General features: G+C 37.1%; 1 protein-coding gene across 1 annotated transcript in view; it reads left to right on the top strand.

Moving 5' to 3' along the window:
* Window positions 1–16,822, top strand: part of KNL1 (kinetochore scaffold 1) — a 37,277-nt gene extending 20,455 nt beyond the window's left edge. The window contains exons 15-26 of the mRNA XM_087951700.1: window positions 1,104–1,194; window positions 2,690–2,806; window positions 3,618–3,705; window positions 6,485–6,568; window positions 7,945–7,984; window positions 8,077–8,178; window positions 9,986–10,086; window positions 10,533–10,601; window positions 11,042–11,151; window positions 13,269–13,387; window positions 15,065–15,187; window positions 15,302–16,822. Of these exons, the coding sequence (XP_087807826.1) occupies window positions 1,104–1,194; window positions 2,690–2,806; window positions 3,618–3,705; window positions 6,485–6,568; window positions 7,945–7,984; window positions 8,077–8,178; window positions 9,986–10,086; window positions 10,533–10,601; window positions 11,042–11,151; window positions 13,269–13,387; window positions 15,065–15,187; window positions 15,302–15,440 (1,183 nt within the window). The 3' untranslated portion in view covers window positions 15,441–16,822. The remainder of the gene's footprint in view (window positions 1–1,103; window positions 1,195–2,689; window positions 2,807–3,617; window positions 3,706–6,484; window positions 6,569–7,944; window positions 7,985–8,076; window positions 8,179–9,985; window positions 10,087–10,532; window positions 10,602–11,041; window positions 11,152–13,268; window positions 13,388–15,064; window positions 15,188–15,301) is intronic.
* The last annotated feature ends 1,992 nt before the right edge of the window (window positions 16,823–18,814 follow it).

Raw genomic sequence — 18,814 nt, 5'->3', positions numbered from 1 at the left:
CCATTTTACAATCTTTCTTGCCACAGTTGTTAAGCGAATCACTGCAGTTGTTAAGTCAGTCACATAGTTGTTAAGTGAATCTAGTTTCTCCATTGATCTTGCTTGTCAGAAGGTCACAAAAGGTGATCACATGACCCCAGGACACTGCAACAGTCATAAATACATGCTAGTTGCCCATCGTCTGAATTTGGATCATGTGACCACGAGGATCCTGCTATGGTCTAAGTGTGAAAACAGTCATAAGATATTTTTCTCAGTGCCATTATAACTTTGAATGGTCACTAAATGTATGGTCAAGTTGAGGATTACCTTTATATTTAGGTTTTTTATCCCGTAGTTGTGTTGAGGGAAAAGTTCTCATAATGTCACTAAAGCAAGGGTAGAAGGAGAGCAGATTTGAACTGTAAATTACTTACTGCCTATGGATTGGTTGCTATGCAGCACACTATGACATTAGACGAAATCCCTGAGAAAAATCGAACAATGGTAATGCAGATACTGAACATGTATTTTAAAAAAAGTATCCCATAACCACAAATCTTCTACCCTCCTGAAAGCCTGCTTTCTTGCTGTATAGTAGATGTCCAGTAAAGAGGCCTTTATAGAAATCCTCAAAATTAGAGCTGACTATAATAGTAATGTAATATGTTATTAATAATCACTCTGTTCTGTTCTGTGAATAGTTCTATGGTTTTTTGTGTTTGGACATGTAGGCAAAGCAGAAGTGAGTGAAAATAGAGATAAATATTAAACATGAGGGCAATCCAGCACTTCTCTGTGACACAAAGTTGAGAGATCCAAATAAGCTGTAGATTAAATAGGCTATTAGTTAATAGATATTCCCAAAGTTGAACAATATTAGCATTTCTTGGAAGCATTAGAAAGCTTGATGTGGATAATTAAATAGAGAAGAGTCCTCAACGGTTCTTTCAAGCTGTTTATATTAGGATATCTGAAACCTTTCTTTAAAAATCCCTGAAGATCTTGCAGGGATACTGCAGGAAAAGCTGGTACAGCCACCCTTTGTTTTACTGGATCCCAGCCAAGTTATTTCTGCTTTCTATCAGCGGACTAGCACAGATGTTTGTTTGTTTGTATTCCAGATTAAAAATTCATGCAGCTGACCAAGATAAACTTCTGGTGAATATAAATAAAAGTTTTTGGGAAGTAATGAAAACTTGTTCAGAGGAAGAGGTAACTATTGGGATATGTCAATAACTTATCTTAATTTAGGAATATTTGGCTGTTTTTCAATGGCACTTTGTATAGAAATTGCTTATATATGCTCACTTTAAAAAATAGTTTTATATAAATGAAAACAATATATAAATAGATACCAGAAAACTATGATGTACACATAGTTACTACATTCTAATTCTTAATCCATAATGGCTATTTTTTAGATTGAATAACTTGAAATAAAAATCTAAAATGTGTCAAGACATTCTATTTTCAGTAAGCTTGTTGGAGCACTAAAAAGGTGAGGCTCTACTCTCTCTGGGAGTATAAATTTTAAATTATTAAAGTAGATGAATAAGTAAAATTAGTAAAGGAGGAGCTTTGATAGAAGGGGAATACCAGACAATAGCCAGCTGAAGAATAATGTGAATATAGTGCCCAAATCCATATAATAAACACTACAAAATAACCTATTTAACTGGGGAAAGGTGCATTTATTCTTGCAATTAATCTAGAACTGTAGCATATAAGATCTGAATTTTGTATATTTGTGATATGTTTAAATATAACAAAAATGTGTTATGACATAAAGTAGTGATAAAATTAAGTTACACCTGTATACTTATTAATTACTCAAAGCCTTTGAAAGAATCTATACCTAAACTGTACTATTCTCAGACCTCTTTTTAGGAGGAATGGTATAATGCTCTGTAAATACTAAAATGAATTCCTTTCTCAAAGATATTAGACATTTTAGGACATTTACTTTACTTTCATTATTCAACAGATGAAAAATTTGGATGCTCTTAATAGGTCTTGTAGAATCAGATATTTTTATCAATTGCACAAAAATCTTCCAGAAAAACACTATTAAGGAGGATTTGTTAAATAGGATAGAGATGTTGAAGTGATGGCAATATTTCAGTATTTGAGAGGCTGTCACAAAGAAGAGCGGGGCAACCTATTTTCCAAAGTCCCAGAAGGCAAGACAAGAAACAATGGAGGGAAACTAATCAAGGAGAGACGTAACCTGGAATTAAGGAGAAACTTCCTAACAGTGAGAACAATTAACCAGTGGAACAGCTTGTCTCAGACATTGTGGGTACTTCATCACTGGAAGAAGAGACTGGATAGACACTTATCTCAAATTGTATAGGGTCTCCTGCTTGAGCCGGGGGTTGGACTAGAAGACCTCCAAGGTCCCTTCCATCTCTATTCTGATTGATTGATTGATTAGAGGCTGGAAGTATCCTTAGAAATTGAACAGAAGCTTGTGATGGACCTCTTGTTTCCAAATTGGCTATATGATAACGTTAATTCAGCAGATTCCACCAATTCATTCAATACTACATTTGGGAATTCAAAACAAGTGTTTTGGAAAGAGGTGGATAAGAAAAATTGTTTCTGATAGCTGTTTGATGTAGCCAACATTAGAATTCAATCCATTGTGACTGTGGCATGCTGCTGCTGAATTATCAGCTAAGCTAAGGAAAGTTTAATTTCATTGCAGCTTAGAGGTTTTGGTGCTGAGCTGAACAAAATGAAATCCTGTTTCACCAAGAAAAGTAAAATTCTTGCTCACAAAGGAAAAGCAAAATTATATGTGAAGTTGGTGCACCACGCAAAGGTAAATTATTTATGATAACCAATGAGATGTAACTGTTGACAATTTTAATTATTAAGAATTCTATTTTTGTATCCTATCCTCCAGTTGGGAAATTTAATAGCTTGTTCCTAGAAAAATAAAGTACATTGTGGTTTAACATTCTGTATAATCCTATTATTCGACTAGCTGACTATTCCAAGATGAAATGTATATCTGAACAGAGATTTGAATTCAAGTTACCTTGTCCCAAATAAAATGGAACTTGAGTAAATTGTAAATCTACTTGCAAATAATACAAAATATAGCGCAATATTCCCTAATTGGAATTACTTTTTAAATATCTTTAACAAACAATAATATAATTTCCATTTGAATTTAAACTTGCAGTGATATGATATGGATGGTCTGCTACAATTACTAATATTGTTACTAGCATTGTTCATTGTTAGCTTTTCTCTCCCCATAATAGTACAAAACTCATTTTAATCTTCTGCTATAAATAATGTAACAAAATGTGTAGAAAATTTTTTGTTTTCTTAATTTGTAGTATGTCAATAAGAAGCATATTCCACGATGGATATTACTATTTTCATTTGGCATATAATGAATAGACTGGAGACTCTGATTATGCAGCCATTAAATATGTATGTGTGTCAGATCTTGCTTGATACATCACCCAACACTTTATGTAATATTTGAATATGATGATATTTTGTCATTAGCAAACAAACTTTAGATGGCATTAGTCAATAGTAACTTTAGATTTACTATATTATAAATATTACATTACAAATAAAAAGTATGCTTAAAATAATGTTTTTTATTATATAAGCTGCAATTTGAAAAACTACAATCAAGATTAGCTAAAATGGATGAACTTCTGAAAGAAATTGATAGCTGTCTTTTTGCTCTGGAGAAAGGTACAACTTTTAAAAATTTTAGACAATTCAGTCTTCTTGAGTTAGTATAAGTTGCTTGTTTTCCTAAATTTATAGCAGGCTTCTATTACAATAAAAATTACAAGAATATAGCACAACATATGGTTTCCATATGCCATAGCCTTTGTTTATATTTTCTTTATCAACTAGAGAAGATAAAAGAATTATGTGTCTATAAAATTGTATTTGGCTGGTTCAAAACTAAGCAATTCAAATATACTGTTTGTTCTACTCCAAACAGAGTGAACAAGCAAGTGGGAAGAAGAATAACAATCGATTTTGAAGGACTTTGATTCCTTATAAATTTGGTGTTCTCATCCCTGTTTGTATTGGATAATTACAATTAGTCTGGAACTTAAGTATGACAAAAATACTATTTGTGAATTTCTGATCACTTTATCACTGATATGCTACACAGATTATCCAGGTGCAGCACTTACCGTATTTGCCGGCGTATAAGATGACTTTTTTGCCCTGAAAAAGATGCCTCCAATTGGGGGTCGTCTTATATGCCGGGTCGCCTTATACGCCGGCAAATAGTAATTGGGAAGCACTGCGGCTGCCACAGGGCTGAGGCATCTTTTGCGCACCATGGAATGATCCGTGAGCAGCCGAAGGGAGCAGCCAGCCTTCTCCCAGCTCCCAAGGAAAAGAGGCTCGCAGACGCCGAGCTCCGCTGAGGTATCCGGCTGGGGCTGTCAGGAATTGCTTACGCTGGCGCGGCTCGCGGCTCCAGTCCCGCGTTGCCTCGGGAAGGGAAAGGCAAAACCAGGAGCCGCTGCTGCCATTGCAAAGCGCCGCCGCGGCTCTTCCTTTTGCCTTCCCTTCCCGAGGCAACGCGGGACTGGAGCCGGCGAGCCGCGCCAGCGGTAACAACTCCTGACAGCCCCAGCCGGATACCTCAGCGGAGCCCGGGCGGTGCGAGCCTCGCTTCCTGGGAGCTGGGAGAAGGCTGGCTGCTCCTTTCGGCTTCACGGGATTCGCTTCCACGGTAGACAAAAGTGCCTCAAAAAAAAAAAAAAAGTGCAAAAGTGGAAGGCGTGCGGAAGAGGGGCGAGTATATAACAAACTATATTTTGAGTGGAAATGTTGGGGGTCGCCTTATACGCCGGGTCGTCTTATACGCCGGCATATACGGTAGTTTAAATAAATTATTTTACTAAATTTGCACATTTTATGACAGATAATAATGAGGAAATTGAAAAATCATGACCTCAGTTTATTTAATTTGCATTTTGATATGCTGATTAATTTTCATAGTGTTCTCATGATGCTAATATGGTAGGTAAGTAGATGGATAGACTGACCGACAGAAAGACACTACAGTGTTATTTTTTAAATAATTTGTCAAACTACTGTAATATTATTTTTAAAAGATAAGGGAATTCAAGAAAAGGATATATGTAGCTAAATGCTGATCTGCAAAATGAACATTTTGATTATATCATCTTTGGCTTCTCTGAATATTATTAATGATAGGTGAACTACCTTATTTATAAATGGAATTTCTTGTGAAATTAATTGCTCATCTTGTCTTGTGTCAGAAATGCAGGATCTAGAAAAGGGGAAATTATTTATTTAATATCTAAAAACTTTAATAATATATAGATTTATATAGTTCTAGCCAGAAGTGGTATTCAGCAGGTTCTGACCAGTTCTGGAGAACTGGTAGCGAAAATTTTGAGTAGTTCGGAGAACCGGCAAATATCACCTCTGACTGGATTATCCTTCCCCTGCCACCAAGCATCGCCCACAGAACTGGTAGTAAAAAAAATTGAATCCCACCACTGGTTCTAGCCCAGTACAGGCCATGTTAATGGCAGACCAGCAAGTCATTCTGTGTGCAAGTTGATCCCAGAGGGCACAGTAAAAAATGGATAGTTGTCTGAATAGTGCCACATTTGCAGTGAATATCCTCATCCTCTGGGAAACCCCCATTTTCCCATGTAATCTTTAGTTCTAGCCAGACCAATGCACAGTCTGTTTAAACATCTCCAGACCATCCACTCGTTCTCCACATCTCCAGGCAGCTCAACTCAAGCAGTTCTATCCAATGATGAAGATGTTTTACTTGTGATTTCTGTTTGAGATGTAGCAATGATTTCCTTGATGCAATAAAAAAAAACTCCTTGATTTCAATCTAATGCAAGGGCAGTCATTTGCAGAGTAGTAGAGTGGGCACCCTAAGTGGTTCTAGCCAACTTTCTAAGGAGATTATGGCAAGTAGCGAGCTTTTGCTTTCAATTGCAATAATGTCTTTTAAAGGTTAGTGTTTGATTCAGTGTGGCATCATGATAACATAGTGTCTCACAATATACCAGACTCGCTCCATCCCAAATATTAAGGCTGCATCTGGCCTACCTCTTTGTAAGATGGAATGCACAAACATTAAGTTTTTCATGGATTGTAAACCATTGTTTACTAAAATGCGTTTCTGTGTTGAAGTGATGTAAGTGTACAACAGTCCTCCGGAAAGCAATGCAATATGACCACTAGTTGGAAGTTTTGCTTTTTTTAATTGGAATTATATCAACCTTTGGGCCAATATAGTAAAAATAAAAGCTGTATCTATAAATTTATACTTACCAGAAGCATTTTAGAATTTTTGTTTTCTCTTTCATTAAAACTACTCAATTTCTGTGGTATAAACTTCAAAATAGGAAGCATATTCATTTACAAAATGAATTTTCTACTAAACTGTTTGATAATGTATGTTATACTTTTGGATATATGACTTTGTTAAACATTACCTGACTTTTAGAAACTGCTACTCTCGATTATTCTGAGTTGGATACCAATTATGCCATGGAGGAACATGAGACCAAAGTAAAACATATTGAGAGAGGTAAGTAGGTTTTTTTTAATTAAATGAGATAAAAGATTTAGAATTAATTTTCAATAGACGAGGGAGACATAAGAATGGTCTTTTACAAAAACCTTTCAGACAAACAAGAAAATTGGGCACCATTACTGCTTAAAATAAAGATTATATTATCTTAATAGTATTCCTCCTGTGAAATGATATGGCTTTTACAATTTTTTTAACATAGAAATATATTAGATAGATTTATTGATTATTTTTGCTGTTTTAATCTAGCCTACATATAGTGGGAGTATAAATCATTCAGAATATCCTGATTATTGAAATCATATAAACCTGATAAACTGCGATGACATTCCCACAATGAGTTTATATAGGGAATATTTGAAGTACATGAAACACCTGTTTGCTAGCAGAGTATGCATTGTTAGCCAAAGTTTACCTTTCTTACTGCTTTTTACATGCACCAGGGGGATGCTTTGGATAGTTACGTCATGTCACGTTCAACTTTGCTTATGCTCTGAAAGCCTGTAGTTGACTTTACCTCCTAATATGTGTACATTTTGGTTATATGCTATGAACTGAATGCTTCTAAGATCATCATGATCAGATTGATGTACTCTTTTTCAGGCCAAAACCTAATGTGGTGTTTTCCTGAATGCCAGAAGGGCACTGACCCTGGAGTCTGCATAATGTTTTATACAAAAGTACCAGGAAGAGAGAGGGGGAGGGAGGGAGGGAGAGAGAGAGTGTAGGATAGTATATTTAAATTATTTTCATTCAGCTCTAGATCTCTTGTTCTACAATGTTGATTGCCTTGGTCAGTTGAACTATTTTATTTCTGTCTTGGCCGCATTGTATTTAAATATAGCAAAATTAATATTTCTTTTGAAATGTTGCAGCTCTGTTGAGTTTGTGGGTGGTCTCTTTCCTATTTGCAAGAACTGTCATTTCACATTGTCTTCTGAAGTTAAGTTGTCCTAGCAGATCTTTCAGGATTTGCTCCCCCTGCCTACCCTTTAACTCAGAATATTTTTTGTAGATTATCAAATAAACTCATACAATATGAAGGAAAGGCAAGCTATTTTACTTATGTTATGTCCCTTGGAGTGGGGAAAGTAAAATAACCTTTTTCTTTCCAAGTCCTGGAGCTGCTTAAGATGGGACACTTGTTCTTAGTATTGCACAAAATGGGCAGGCATGAACACAATTGCATATTAGCATCACCTGCTTTTGAGGGATTGGAGACTGGAATGGAAATTACAGCTGTGTGGAAGTTCCAATAATTTTATCTTGGAAGGAAAATTAGAATTATTTGGGATTGGATGTGTTTAATTATAATAAATAGTTTTATTTGTATTCTGTTGCCAGATTTTAAATGTATTTTTCTTTAATTTTAGAACTAGAAAATTACAAATCCCAACAAGATAATCTTCAAAGGTAATATTTAACACCAAAATATCCCATATTTGCAACCTATAAAATATGTCGGCTTTCAACACCACTATTTTATTCACGTTGCATTTTTGCAGAGGCCAATCAGATCTTAGTGATAAAAAACAACAGATAATTTCTGAAATCAACCAGCTTCAAAGAGACGTAAGAAGTTGCCAAGAACTTACAGAGAAATACAAGTAAGTAAATTAAAAAGGATTTTTTGTAATGCCATTCATCTTCTAATTAGAACTGTCCCAATATATGCTGTCCCTTTAGGAACTTAGTCTCATTTGACAGAGAATTGTTTAAAGTTTAATTTGATTATTTCATGATTACTGTTCATTCTCATTGAGGGATGACAATATAATTACTCTAAAAAACTATCTGATGTTAATAAAATTGTCTAGGAAAATAAAACTCATGAATTTTCCAATAATAGTTAAAAGACCAAGTTCTCTGTTTCAGTATTTATTGTGGGGATGACTGCATGGTTTTGAAGTTAACTGACAAAGTTAGTTTTACGTTATTTTTATTTTATTTGTATCCTGCCTTTATTATTTTTACAAATAACAAAAAATAACAAATAACAAAAGGCAGCAAACATATTCAACACACTTTCCTCTTCCTATTTCCCCCCCCAAAAAAACCCCTGTGAGGTGGGTTGAGCTGAGAGGCTCAAGGTCATCCAAGTGGCTTTCATAACAAAGATGGCCTTCAACTGATCAACCCTCGCTTTCTAACCTGTGCCTTAACCACTAGATCAATCTAATTGATTTAATCTTACAATTAAAGAGACACTGATTTTGCTAGAGGTTATCTCCTAATCCAGTGGTCCCCAACCTTTTTGTACCAGGGACCGGTTTCAAGCAGAAACATTTTTCAAGGACCGGGAATCTGAGTTTGGTAGTTTGCTTGCAGACGTTTCATTACCTGACTAGGTAACATCTGATGTTGTTACCTAGTCGGGTAATAAAACGCCTGCCAGCAAACCACCAAGTTCAGGGAGCGCCTCGGCCCTGCCTCCCTCAGCCCCATCCCTCAGGTGTCTGCCTCCCTCCCTCCCTCAGGTGTCTGCCTCGCTCCTCTCTCAGTCACTCTATCGCTCCTCCAGCAGCCCAAGAAGCCGGGGGTGGCTTTTCCTGTCGCCACAGCTTCCCGAAGCGCCCGTTCACCCCACCCCGCCCGCCCGCCCGCTCGCGTTCAATCCACAGTGCTCCGTTCTGCCTGCCTGCCTGCCTGCCTTCTTCGCTTTGGAGCAGCTTCTCGCTGATAAAAAGAGGCGAATAGTTATTATTCTCAGCCGAAGCTGCTCCCAAACAACCAGACAGGCAGGCAGGCAGAACGGAGCACTGTGGATTGAACCGCAGCGGGCGGGCGGGTGGGGTGGGGTGAACGGGCGCTCGGGGAAGCTGCGGCGACAGGAAAAGCCACCCTCCCCCGGCTTCTTTGAAGCAGTTTCTTCCTGGGCTGGTGGAGGAGCGAGAAAGCGACTGAGAGAGCTGAGCCAGAGAACAGGACAGGCTTCGGTTGCTTCCTCCCCCCTTCTTTCATTTGTGTCCTTGATCCCCGATCCCAGCAGCATTCACCGAAGGCGAAGAAAGCCGCCATTTTTTAAAAAAATTTTTCTTTGCGGCCCGGTAAAGAGTGCTCCACGGCCCGGTACCGGTCCGCGGCCCGGTGGTTGGGGACCCCTGTCCTAATCTGTGAAAATCTGAGTTTCTCTTGGAGCTTCTGCTCAAGACTTCGACTAAAGAATTCTGCATCCTTCCTGGAATGAATGGAACCTTTTTTGTTTTTAACCTTTTGGTCTCCCCAAGAAGAAAAGTATTTTAAAGAAAGAAATACAGAAACATTAATATTAGTCGCACTAGCAGCCTAGTCAAGAAACACTTCGCTTTCCAAAAACGGAAAGTGCATTAATAGCAAATATTAATATGTGTGCATATCTTGTCTTTCTAATATTTTCTCTTCAGTCTGTGATTGTGTAATGCTTTATTCTTGCAGCTTCTCTGAGTGGGTAATAAAGGAATGGAATGATCACCAGGCAGTATTTACCTTCCTTTATGATTCTATTGAGCTCACCGTGGGATTTAAATGTCCCTTAGGTAAGTTGCAAAATAGCAGGAACTCTTAACCTGCCTCCTATGGCACTTTTGTAAAAAAAAAATGTTTAAAATTATTTGAATTTAACTGTTTATCGTGGCTATTTTTTGGCTGTTTGATACTACTATTTTGTGAAGTTGTGTTTTTTTATTGTAAAGGAACATTTTGCATTAGAAGGATAGATTGTAAATCCTGAATGATCAGGGGGTGTCTAAACTGGACAGCTTTAGGGTAGAGGCTGATGTGACAAGTTATCTCTCCATGTAAATATTCTTCAATATTGTAAATATGTATAGGAGGTTATCCAGTTTATTCAGAAGTGAACAAATCTGATTCACACGTCACCCTAAGTCATACTATTTGTAATGCAAACTATACATTACTAGAAGTGGAGTAACTCAAACCCCATTTTGAAGATGTGCTTCACACTGTGTGTGCTTTTTTGTAGATGATGCTACTTTCAGAAACAAGTTATCCTGGGAGATTGTTAGTCTGAATTTTGAAACATTATTGGATGGTAAGATTGCAATATTTTATGATCTTAAGGAATACCCAGAGCTTCATGTGAAACATACTGTTGAAATGGAAGAAACTAGGAAAATCAGGCTTGATACCAGGAATCTTTGCTTTCTAATTTTAATTTTAATTTCTTCTGCAGTATATTTTTTTCATTAGGAAAATAATAGTCAAAGCTGTGGGGAAACAGAAGCTTTTACAAGTAATGGATAATGCACAGGTCCTTGGTAAAACTATACAAAGGAGACATGTGCATGATTAATGATTAAAACATCTGAAATTATCTGTTATTTTATTCTGTTATTATATGCCACCAGGAATCACTTTGTGTGAGATGGGCAGCCACATAAATGTGATTAATAAACAAATAACATGAAATGATTTAAATATAACTTAATTTTTGATAATATTTTTTTTACCTTTACTTGGTGTTTTTTCCAGAAACAAAAGCTGCGCCTGCTGCAAAATTAGTGCATAAGCTTATCTTTCAGTTTATTGACAGTCAAAAATCATGGCAAAAGAAATGCTCAACAGTGCATCAACTTTCTCAGGTAAGGAACAAATTATAAGGAAGTCTAGAATTTGTATACTATGTAGAATAAAGCAGGCATGACAGTAAAGCTCTTAAAACTATCCTCACATTTATTATTTTACTGGTTCATGACACTTATGAGATGAACAAAGAAGTTAGAAATTTATCGTGAAGCTCATACATTCTTGGGGAAAAAAATCTGGATATTACTCGAATGGGGAACTATGGATTAGAGCAGTGATCCCCAACCTTTTTCGCCGCGCCCGGTACTGGCATCAGCTGGGCGCCGCAGCCCGGTACCGCATCAGCTGGGCGCCGCCATCTTTTTTGATGAAAAAGTGCCCGTGAGCTTTCTACCTGGAAAAGCTCACTGAAGCGCTGGCGCCGCCATCTTTTTGATGAAAACGTGCTTCCAGTGAGCTTTCTACCCGAAAAGCTCACCGGAAGCGCTGGCGCCGCCATCTTTTTGATGAAAAGCGCAGCTTCGGTGAGCTTTCTACCGGAAAAGCTCACCGGAAGCGCTTGCGCCGCCATCTTTTTTGATGAAAACGTGCTTCCGGTGAGCTTTCTACCCGGAAAAGCTCACCGAAGCGATGGCGCCGCCATCTTTTTGATGAAAACGTGCTTCCGGTGAGCTTTCTACCCGAAAAGCTCACTGAAGCGCTGAACTGCCATCTTTTTGATGAAACGTGCTTCCGGTGAGCTTTCACCCGGAAAAGCTCACCGGAAGCACTTTTCATCAAAAAGAAATGCTCAACAGTGCATCAACTTTCTCAGGTAAGGAACAAATTTTAAGGAAGTCTAGAATTTGTATACTATGTAGAATAAAGCAGGCATGACAGTAAAGCTCTTAAAACTATCCTCACATTTATTATTTTACTGGTTCATGACACTTATGAGATGAACAAAGAAGTTAGAAATTTATCGTGAAGCTCATACATTCTTGGGGAAAAAAATCTGGATATTACTCGAATGGGGAACTATGGATTAGAGCAGTGATCCCCAACCTTTTTACGCCGCTGCCCGGTACTGGCATCAGCTGGGCGCCGCGCCGGCACCGGCATCAGCTGGGCGCCGCCATCTTTTTGATGAAAAGTGCTTCTGGTGACCTCACCGAAGCATTTTTCATCAAAGCATGGGCGCCAGCGCTCCGTGAGGTCACCGGAAGCGCTGGCGCCGCCATCTTTTTGATGAAAACGTGCTTCCGGTGAGCTTTCTACCTGGAAAAGCTCACCGGAAGCACTGGCGCCGCCATCTTTTTTGATGAAAACGTGCTTCCGTGAGCTTTCTACCGGAAAAGCTCACCGAGCGCATGCCGCTTATCTTTTTGATGAAACGCGCCGGTGAGCTTTCTACCCGGAAAAGCTCACCGGAAGCACTTTTCATCAAAAAGATGGCGGCGCCAGCAAGCCAGCGGCCCGGTAGGACTTGTTCATGCGGACCGGTGGTTGGGGACCCTGGATTAGAGAGTATTATTTTTTGTCTTAGAAGCAGTAACACTTAGATGACTGATTGGCTTTAGTTATTTAAAGAAGCTAATGCATTTTTTCTTATTGTTTGCTTTATTGTTCTACATGCTGCTTTTAGAGTGCTTTTAGTATAGAACAGAAGTCCCCAACCTTTCCGGCTCTGAACCAGCAGCAGTGGTGGGGGGGGGAGGGGGTGGTTTCATGCACGCACCTGCCACTTGCACAAATGGAACCTGCCGCTTGGCACGGCTCAGTTCCCAACAGGTCGCTGACTGCTACTGTGCTATGGACTGGGGATTGGGGACCGACCCCTGGTATAGAAAAACCATACCTTTCTCTACAATACATTGAGTCATATATGGGTTGGTTTCAGCCACTTATTTTGCCAAAAGACAACCGCCGTTGGGAGAATTGAAAAAGGATAAGTTAGGGGTTAGCCAATTATTAGTTCCCAATGCCCTGCACCTCTACCACTTTCTTCCATGTGTTCCGAATAATGGAGATATTGGTGGTGAGGAAAAGGATAAGGATGATGAGAGGAGACTGAAGAGTAGAATCACCCAAAAATTTTATGAAAAGTTCATTTTTGACAAACCATATTTTCTAGAAAATCTGTGTGTGTATTATTAGGATGTCAAGATTATGTTTATTTTGATTGTTCAAGTAGATGCTGCATGATCTGTCTCTCGTGGTGAACCGGTGTCAACTTCTGGGAGAAGAGATAGAGTTTCTGAACAAATGGGGCGGAAAATTTTACTTGCTGAAGACTGAAGTGAATAACACAAAGTAAGTTCTTGTCTAATCTACTTCCGTTTGTATGCTTGGTGCATACAAATAATTGGGGGGGAAAGTCTTCCCAGTTTGTAAATACGTGTTATAATTCAGCTAAATTACTCCATAGTTTTATGCTTAACTGACAACACTAAATTTTTACAATGGTGTATTTTAAAACGAGAGGCAGATTGGAAGTGGTTAAAGGCCCAAGGCTGGAAACCAAGAGGTTATGAGCCTCTGTCTTAGGCACAAAGTCAGCCAGGTAAAAATCAGTCGCTCTCTCTCTCAGTCTAGTACAAAGGCAATGACAAATTGTATCTGAAATTGCAGCCAAGAAAACTGCATGGATTTGTTTAGGCAATTGCCACGAATCATAATCCATTTTGCTGAAGGCAGGAAAAAAAAGGTGAACAATTTTTGGCAAATAGATTTCAAGGAGCATAATAAGGAACAAAAATGCACAGTTATCCAGTATGATATAAACTTTACAAAATGCATAAAAAATGAAGTAAATAAAAGAGAAATAATCAAATAGTGGATTCCAGAACCAGATTAAAATAAATAGTAAAATAAAAGCTAAAAAGAGTTATGTATGTAATTTGACAGGCAACTTAAAAACAAACACATACAACATGCAGATTTGGCAGAGGTTTTTTAGTAGTAGAGAATTGAAAGATCTTAATACACAATTTATGTATGTGGACTGACTGTGAGAAAAACATCTAACAAGGGTTTTTGTTTAGTTTTAGTTATTTATGATAATGATAATTTGTATATGACCTCTCATTTAATTATTATAGATTGCTATAACAAAAACACAATTAAAACAATACATCAGAATATCTGCAAGGTATATTTATTAAGGAACTTAATTAAGTTTCTGGCCATTTCTGGCTCTATAATTTCATACTTATTTAAAATGTATCCAGAGATAAAGTGGAAGCAAAGAAAGATTCCTGAGAACTAGCAAGTAAGGTTTTTTTTTTAAACAAAAAAACCATGTACCTATTAATAGCCCATTGGCCATATCATCTGAAGTTTCCAAACATTTTTCAGGAGTAGCCTATTTATAACACATTATTGTGTATACCAATGAATCCAGGATGTTATTAAATCATGGTAAGTAGAGAAGTCATTTATTGCAGGAGTGGCACTGCTGATACACCATCTGAAACCTGGCCATTTAAACATTCAATGAAAAACGATGTAAAGTAATCTTTGAGAGAGAACAAGTTGAATATGTTCATGATTGTCTATATCAGATCTGGACATTTTACAGCCCATGGGCCATATCCAGCACTTTGGCTGTCCCTGTCTGGTCCATGGTGGAGTTGTGGGGGGGGGGGTGGCAGCAAGGTGGGAGGTAGTGGCCCTCCACAACAGTCCCAATTTCTCATGTGACCCCTTGGGAAAATTAATTGCCCACCTCTGGTTTACATGATGAAGTTACTGCAAATAGGCTGAATTCACCTTTATTTATTAGTTGTCATTTACCAAGTTATTAATTTAGATTCCAATTCAGATTATCACTATATAATTTGGTTTAGGTGAAAGATAAAATTATCCATGTTCACAGTTTTTCATTTTAAATCGGATTACTTCTCCCAGTTATTTCATATAATTGAGCTTTGCTTGGGTAGTAACATACGTAATGATTAACTTTATGTATCTGGTTTTTTTCATATGTAGTGTAAGCTTTTTGTTCTCCAGTTCTACGCCTTTTGCAAAGTTTGAAGTTGAACTCTCTTTATCTGCCAATTATCCAACATCTCCAATAGTTTTCACTATCCAAAAATGCACAGGCAATCTTGGGTGAGTAAAACAAGGTGAATGTCTCTGGGTAGTGATATATACTTCATTCCTGTGAAAAAGTTTATCAGAAACGTTGTCTTAATCAGTTTGTATATATGTATTTTCTGTTCTCAGCCATGATGAAATTTCTGTGATTCTGTCCAGCGTTCCAGTGGGAGCCAACTATTTGAAGAGAATGGTCAATCAGATAAGTTGTCATCTACGCCAACATTCTTCAGCAATTCTGATAAATAAAAGAGCAACTGTCCAATAGTTTGTTCTTCTTTGGAAAATTTATGTCAACTATCAAGCATCCAGTACTAGAGTGATTACATCTTTGTTTAAACTATAGAAAAGCAGAAAACTATAATGCAAAACTGTAATGTGGTTCCTCTGTTGTTGTTTTTCTGTATTTTTTTCACTAGTGCTTGGCGCTGCCTTTTATTTCTGAGAGACTATTTCATAATAGAGTAAACTATATTGCAGTTGATGTAATTTTGAAACATATACTGCAGGGAAGGGATGCTAAGATGAGTAAGAGGCGCTTTTGAGTCCTATCTATAAGGCACTTAAGGAATTGAACGTTGGATGTAGAATATTGGATCAGTCTCCTAATCTTTTAGAAATGATCATAGGATGTACTAAAATTTTATTCCATTATACTGACTGAGGAAAGTCTTCAGTTTCAGTGAAGGCAGCAGACATTTGAGCCTGCATCTTTGTGCAGGCTCATCTTGAATCTGTAATGTTGATATTCTTTTAACAAAACTTCTAGGATTTTTTCCTTGTCTAATATTTTGTTGGTGGACAAATTATGTTTATATGTAAAATATTGCATATTTAAATGCTTTTTGATGTTTGAGTGTTTTTTAACTTTAGTATTTTGTCAAAAAGAAAAGTGTAATAAAGTTTACAATAATACTTTTACCATTTTGGTAGTGATTTAGAAATAAAAAAAAAAAAACACTGCCAACACTTAAATTCAATATTTACTTGCTATGTTATTTCATTTTTTAATTTTAATTTTTTTTTAAAGAAATAAAAAAATATTTTGCATATTATTATTATTTTTAAAAAACCTATTCCCTCTAAATTGTGTGGATCACATTTTGTAATTTGTTTAGAATGTTTCTGTTAACATTTAAAAAGTTGGGTTAAACACTCTACCTTTATTTCATTCCAATTTTATGAAAAGAGAAAAAAGATTTTGTAAAAAAGCTTTTATAAGTAGAATTGAACTATGCAAAATGTTATGCATCCAGATGAAAAAAGGTTAACAGCATGTGTCATAGAATCATTGTGGTCCAGTGTTCAATAATATTTATACTTTTTATCATAGAAAACAAATATTAGTTTAATGGAGTATAGTATAAAACTTTACTTTTTATAGATTTTGCATTTTTCCTGTTCAGAACCATACACACACCTGCAAATATAAGTAAACAAATTTTTTTAATTCCCTTGTTCTTAAATCCTCAATATGTTTTTATGCACTGCTTTACTTCCTGTATTTTCCTCTTATTCATGTCCTGTTTAGTAATGCTTTTGTCTGTTTTTCTTGTTACCTTTTCTATTATTCCCCCATCCCATTTTCAATTGTTTTAATTTATACGAGGATGTTACATGTCCCTAAAAATAAATCCTAATGAAATGTAATTGACACTTATTTAATTTGAATACATTGAGTATGGAAAAGCAAGGATATCAGCCTGGCAATTAAATGTAGCTTAGTCCGCACCATCATATTTCCCATAGCTACAGAGAACAGCAAAAGTTGGGCTATGAAAAAGTTAGAAGGAAAACCAACTTGCTTGAGCTGTAGTGTCAGAGAAGACTCCTCTGCAAACAAGTACTAGAGTGTATAAAACTTATCACTGAAAGGCAAAATCACAACATTTCAGTCATGTCATGTGATCAAACACACTGGAAAAGGCAGTTATGCTCAGAATAATCAACAGTAAAAGGAAATGAGGCCACACACAAAAAATTGTGGCTACACATCATCAAAGCTGACACCAGCCAGAGCATAAAACAGCTGAAAGAAGCTGTACAAGATTGGAAAATGTACATAGAGCTAGTCCAGAGAATCATAAGAATCAGTTACAATTTAACAAATAGTAGTATCATTTAATTTGTGTGTGGTTGTATTATCTAGACTCAGCGGACTGCAGTATAATATAAAATACAATAAAATAATAAGAAAAACTACAGGCAGTCTTCCATTTATGATCACAATTGAGCCCAAATTTTCTGTTGCTAAGTGAGACATTTGTTAAGTGAACGTTACCCCATTTTATTATCTTTCTTGCCACAGTTGTTAAGTGAATCATTGCAATTAAGTTAATTAACAACTGTAGTAGCACAGTTGTTAATTAAATCTGGCTTCCCCATTGACTTTTCATGTCAGAAGATTGCAAAATGGCGCCAGGACATGGCAACCATCATTAATATGAGCCAGTTGTGAAGCATCCAAATTTTGATCACATGACTATGGGGATGCTGCAATGATAAGTGAAAAGCAGTCATAAGTCACCCTTTTCAGTGCTGTTATAACTTTGGTCACTAAATGATCTGTTGTAAGTCCGGGACTACCTATGGACTCAATAATATCAGAAAAGAGAATACATTCATAGAAAACCAAAATGAAAAATAACAATACAGTATAAAATAAGATATAACATTGGTCTCAAGTAATCATGTTCCAAAGATCCTCCAGGAAAATTCATCCTGCACTAATTCCTGGAATGTCAGTGATGGGGACATCTAGCTTCTATAAATACCATAAATGTTTATGTTTTATTTTCCCCTTAGTAGCCTTTTATGCACATGCTCATTTCTGCTTAATAGGTAGGAGTGATCTATTAAGACTGCTGCTTTGTCTAAAGAATTTACTGCAGTGGTTATTGTGTGATACTATAATGTTGATGTTATGATGGTATAAAAATATTATGTTTGAATTGTTATCCCTCATTCCAGACCACAGGGTGTCTTCAAATTACAATGATTGGCAATGATTGAATTTCGACTTAATAAAACAAGTGCTACTTTGCAGACTTAATGTACAACCCAATAGGCATTCTACTTATATCACTGTAGGTTGCATCAGAATATAGTTCATGTCTGCGCCCCCTTCCTTTCCTGGAATGGAAGGGAGCAAGATGCCCAGGGGGAGGAGGGTTGGGAGTCTTCTCTGTAGAATGACACGCCTCCGTTGGGGCCTCAGGCCACTTGTCAGGTTGGAAGAAATATCCTTCTGGATTCAGTTCCAAGTGGGAAAGAAAGACACTGGTAACATGGTGACTGCTTGGAAAGATGGTTTAATGGTGGACAGGAGCACATGCCTTGGGTGAAGAAGGAAGGGAAGAAATGCTGAGAGTCCCTTGGTTTTATACTCTGTTGGGATTTGACTTTGAGCTTGTATTCTGATTGGTTGTCAGACTCCCATGGGGCCATGCAGGGGCAACTCTGTAGGCTGTCCTGAGTCCCAGGCTTGTTTGAGCCTTGCTGGATGATGATGTAATGAGGGTTGCTTTGGGCAATTCCTATTATAGCTTTACCTGGAGTAGATCTTTGTAATGTAAAATAGACTGGCCTAGGCCAGAGTAATGGTCCATTAGCAAACGTGGGGAGGCTGAGTTTCTGCCTCTC

The sequence above is a fragment of the Notechis scutatus genome, chromosome 1, assembly GCF_049901735.1.
Source record: "Notechis scutatus isolate UNSWTSFEM ecotype Mainland chromosome 1, rNotScu1.2, whole genome shotgun sequence".
NCBI lineage: Eukaryota > Metazoa > Chordata > Lepidosauria > Squamata > Elapidae > Notechis > Notechis scutatus.
The sequence above is the reverse complement of the archived record's forward strand: the minus strand, read 5'-3'. Positions and strand labels throughout refer to the sequence as shown.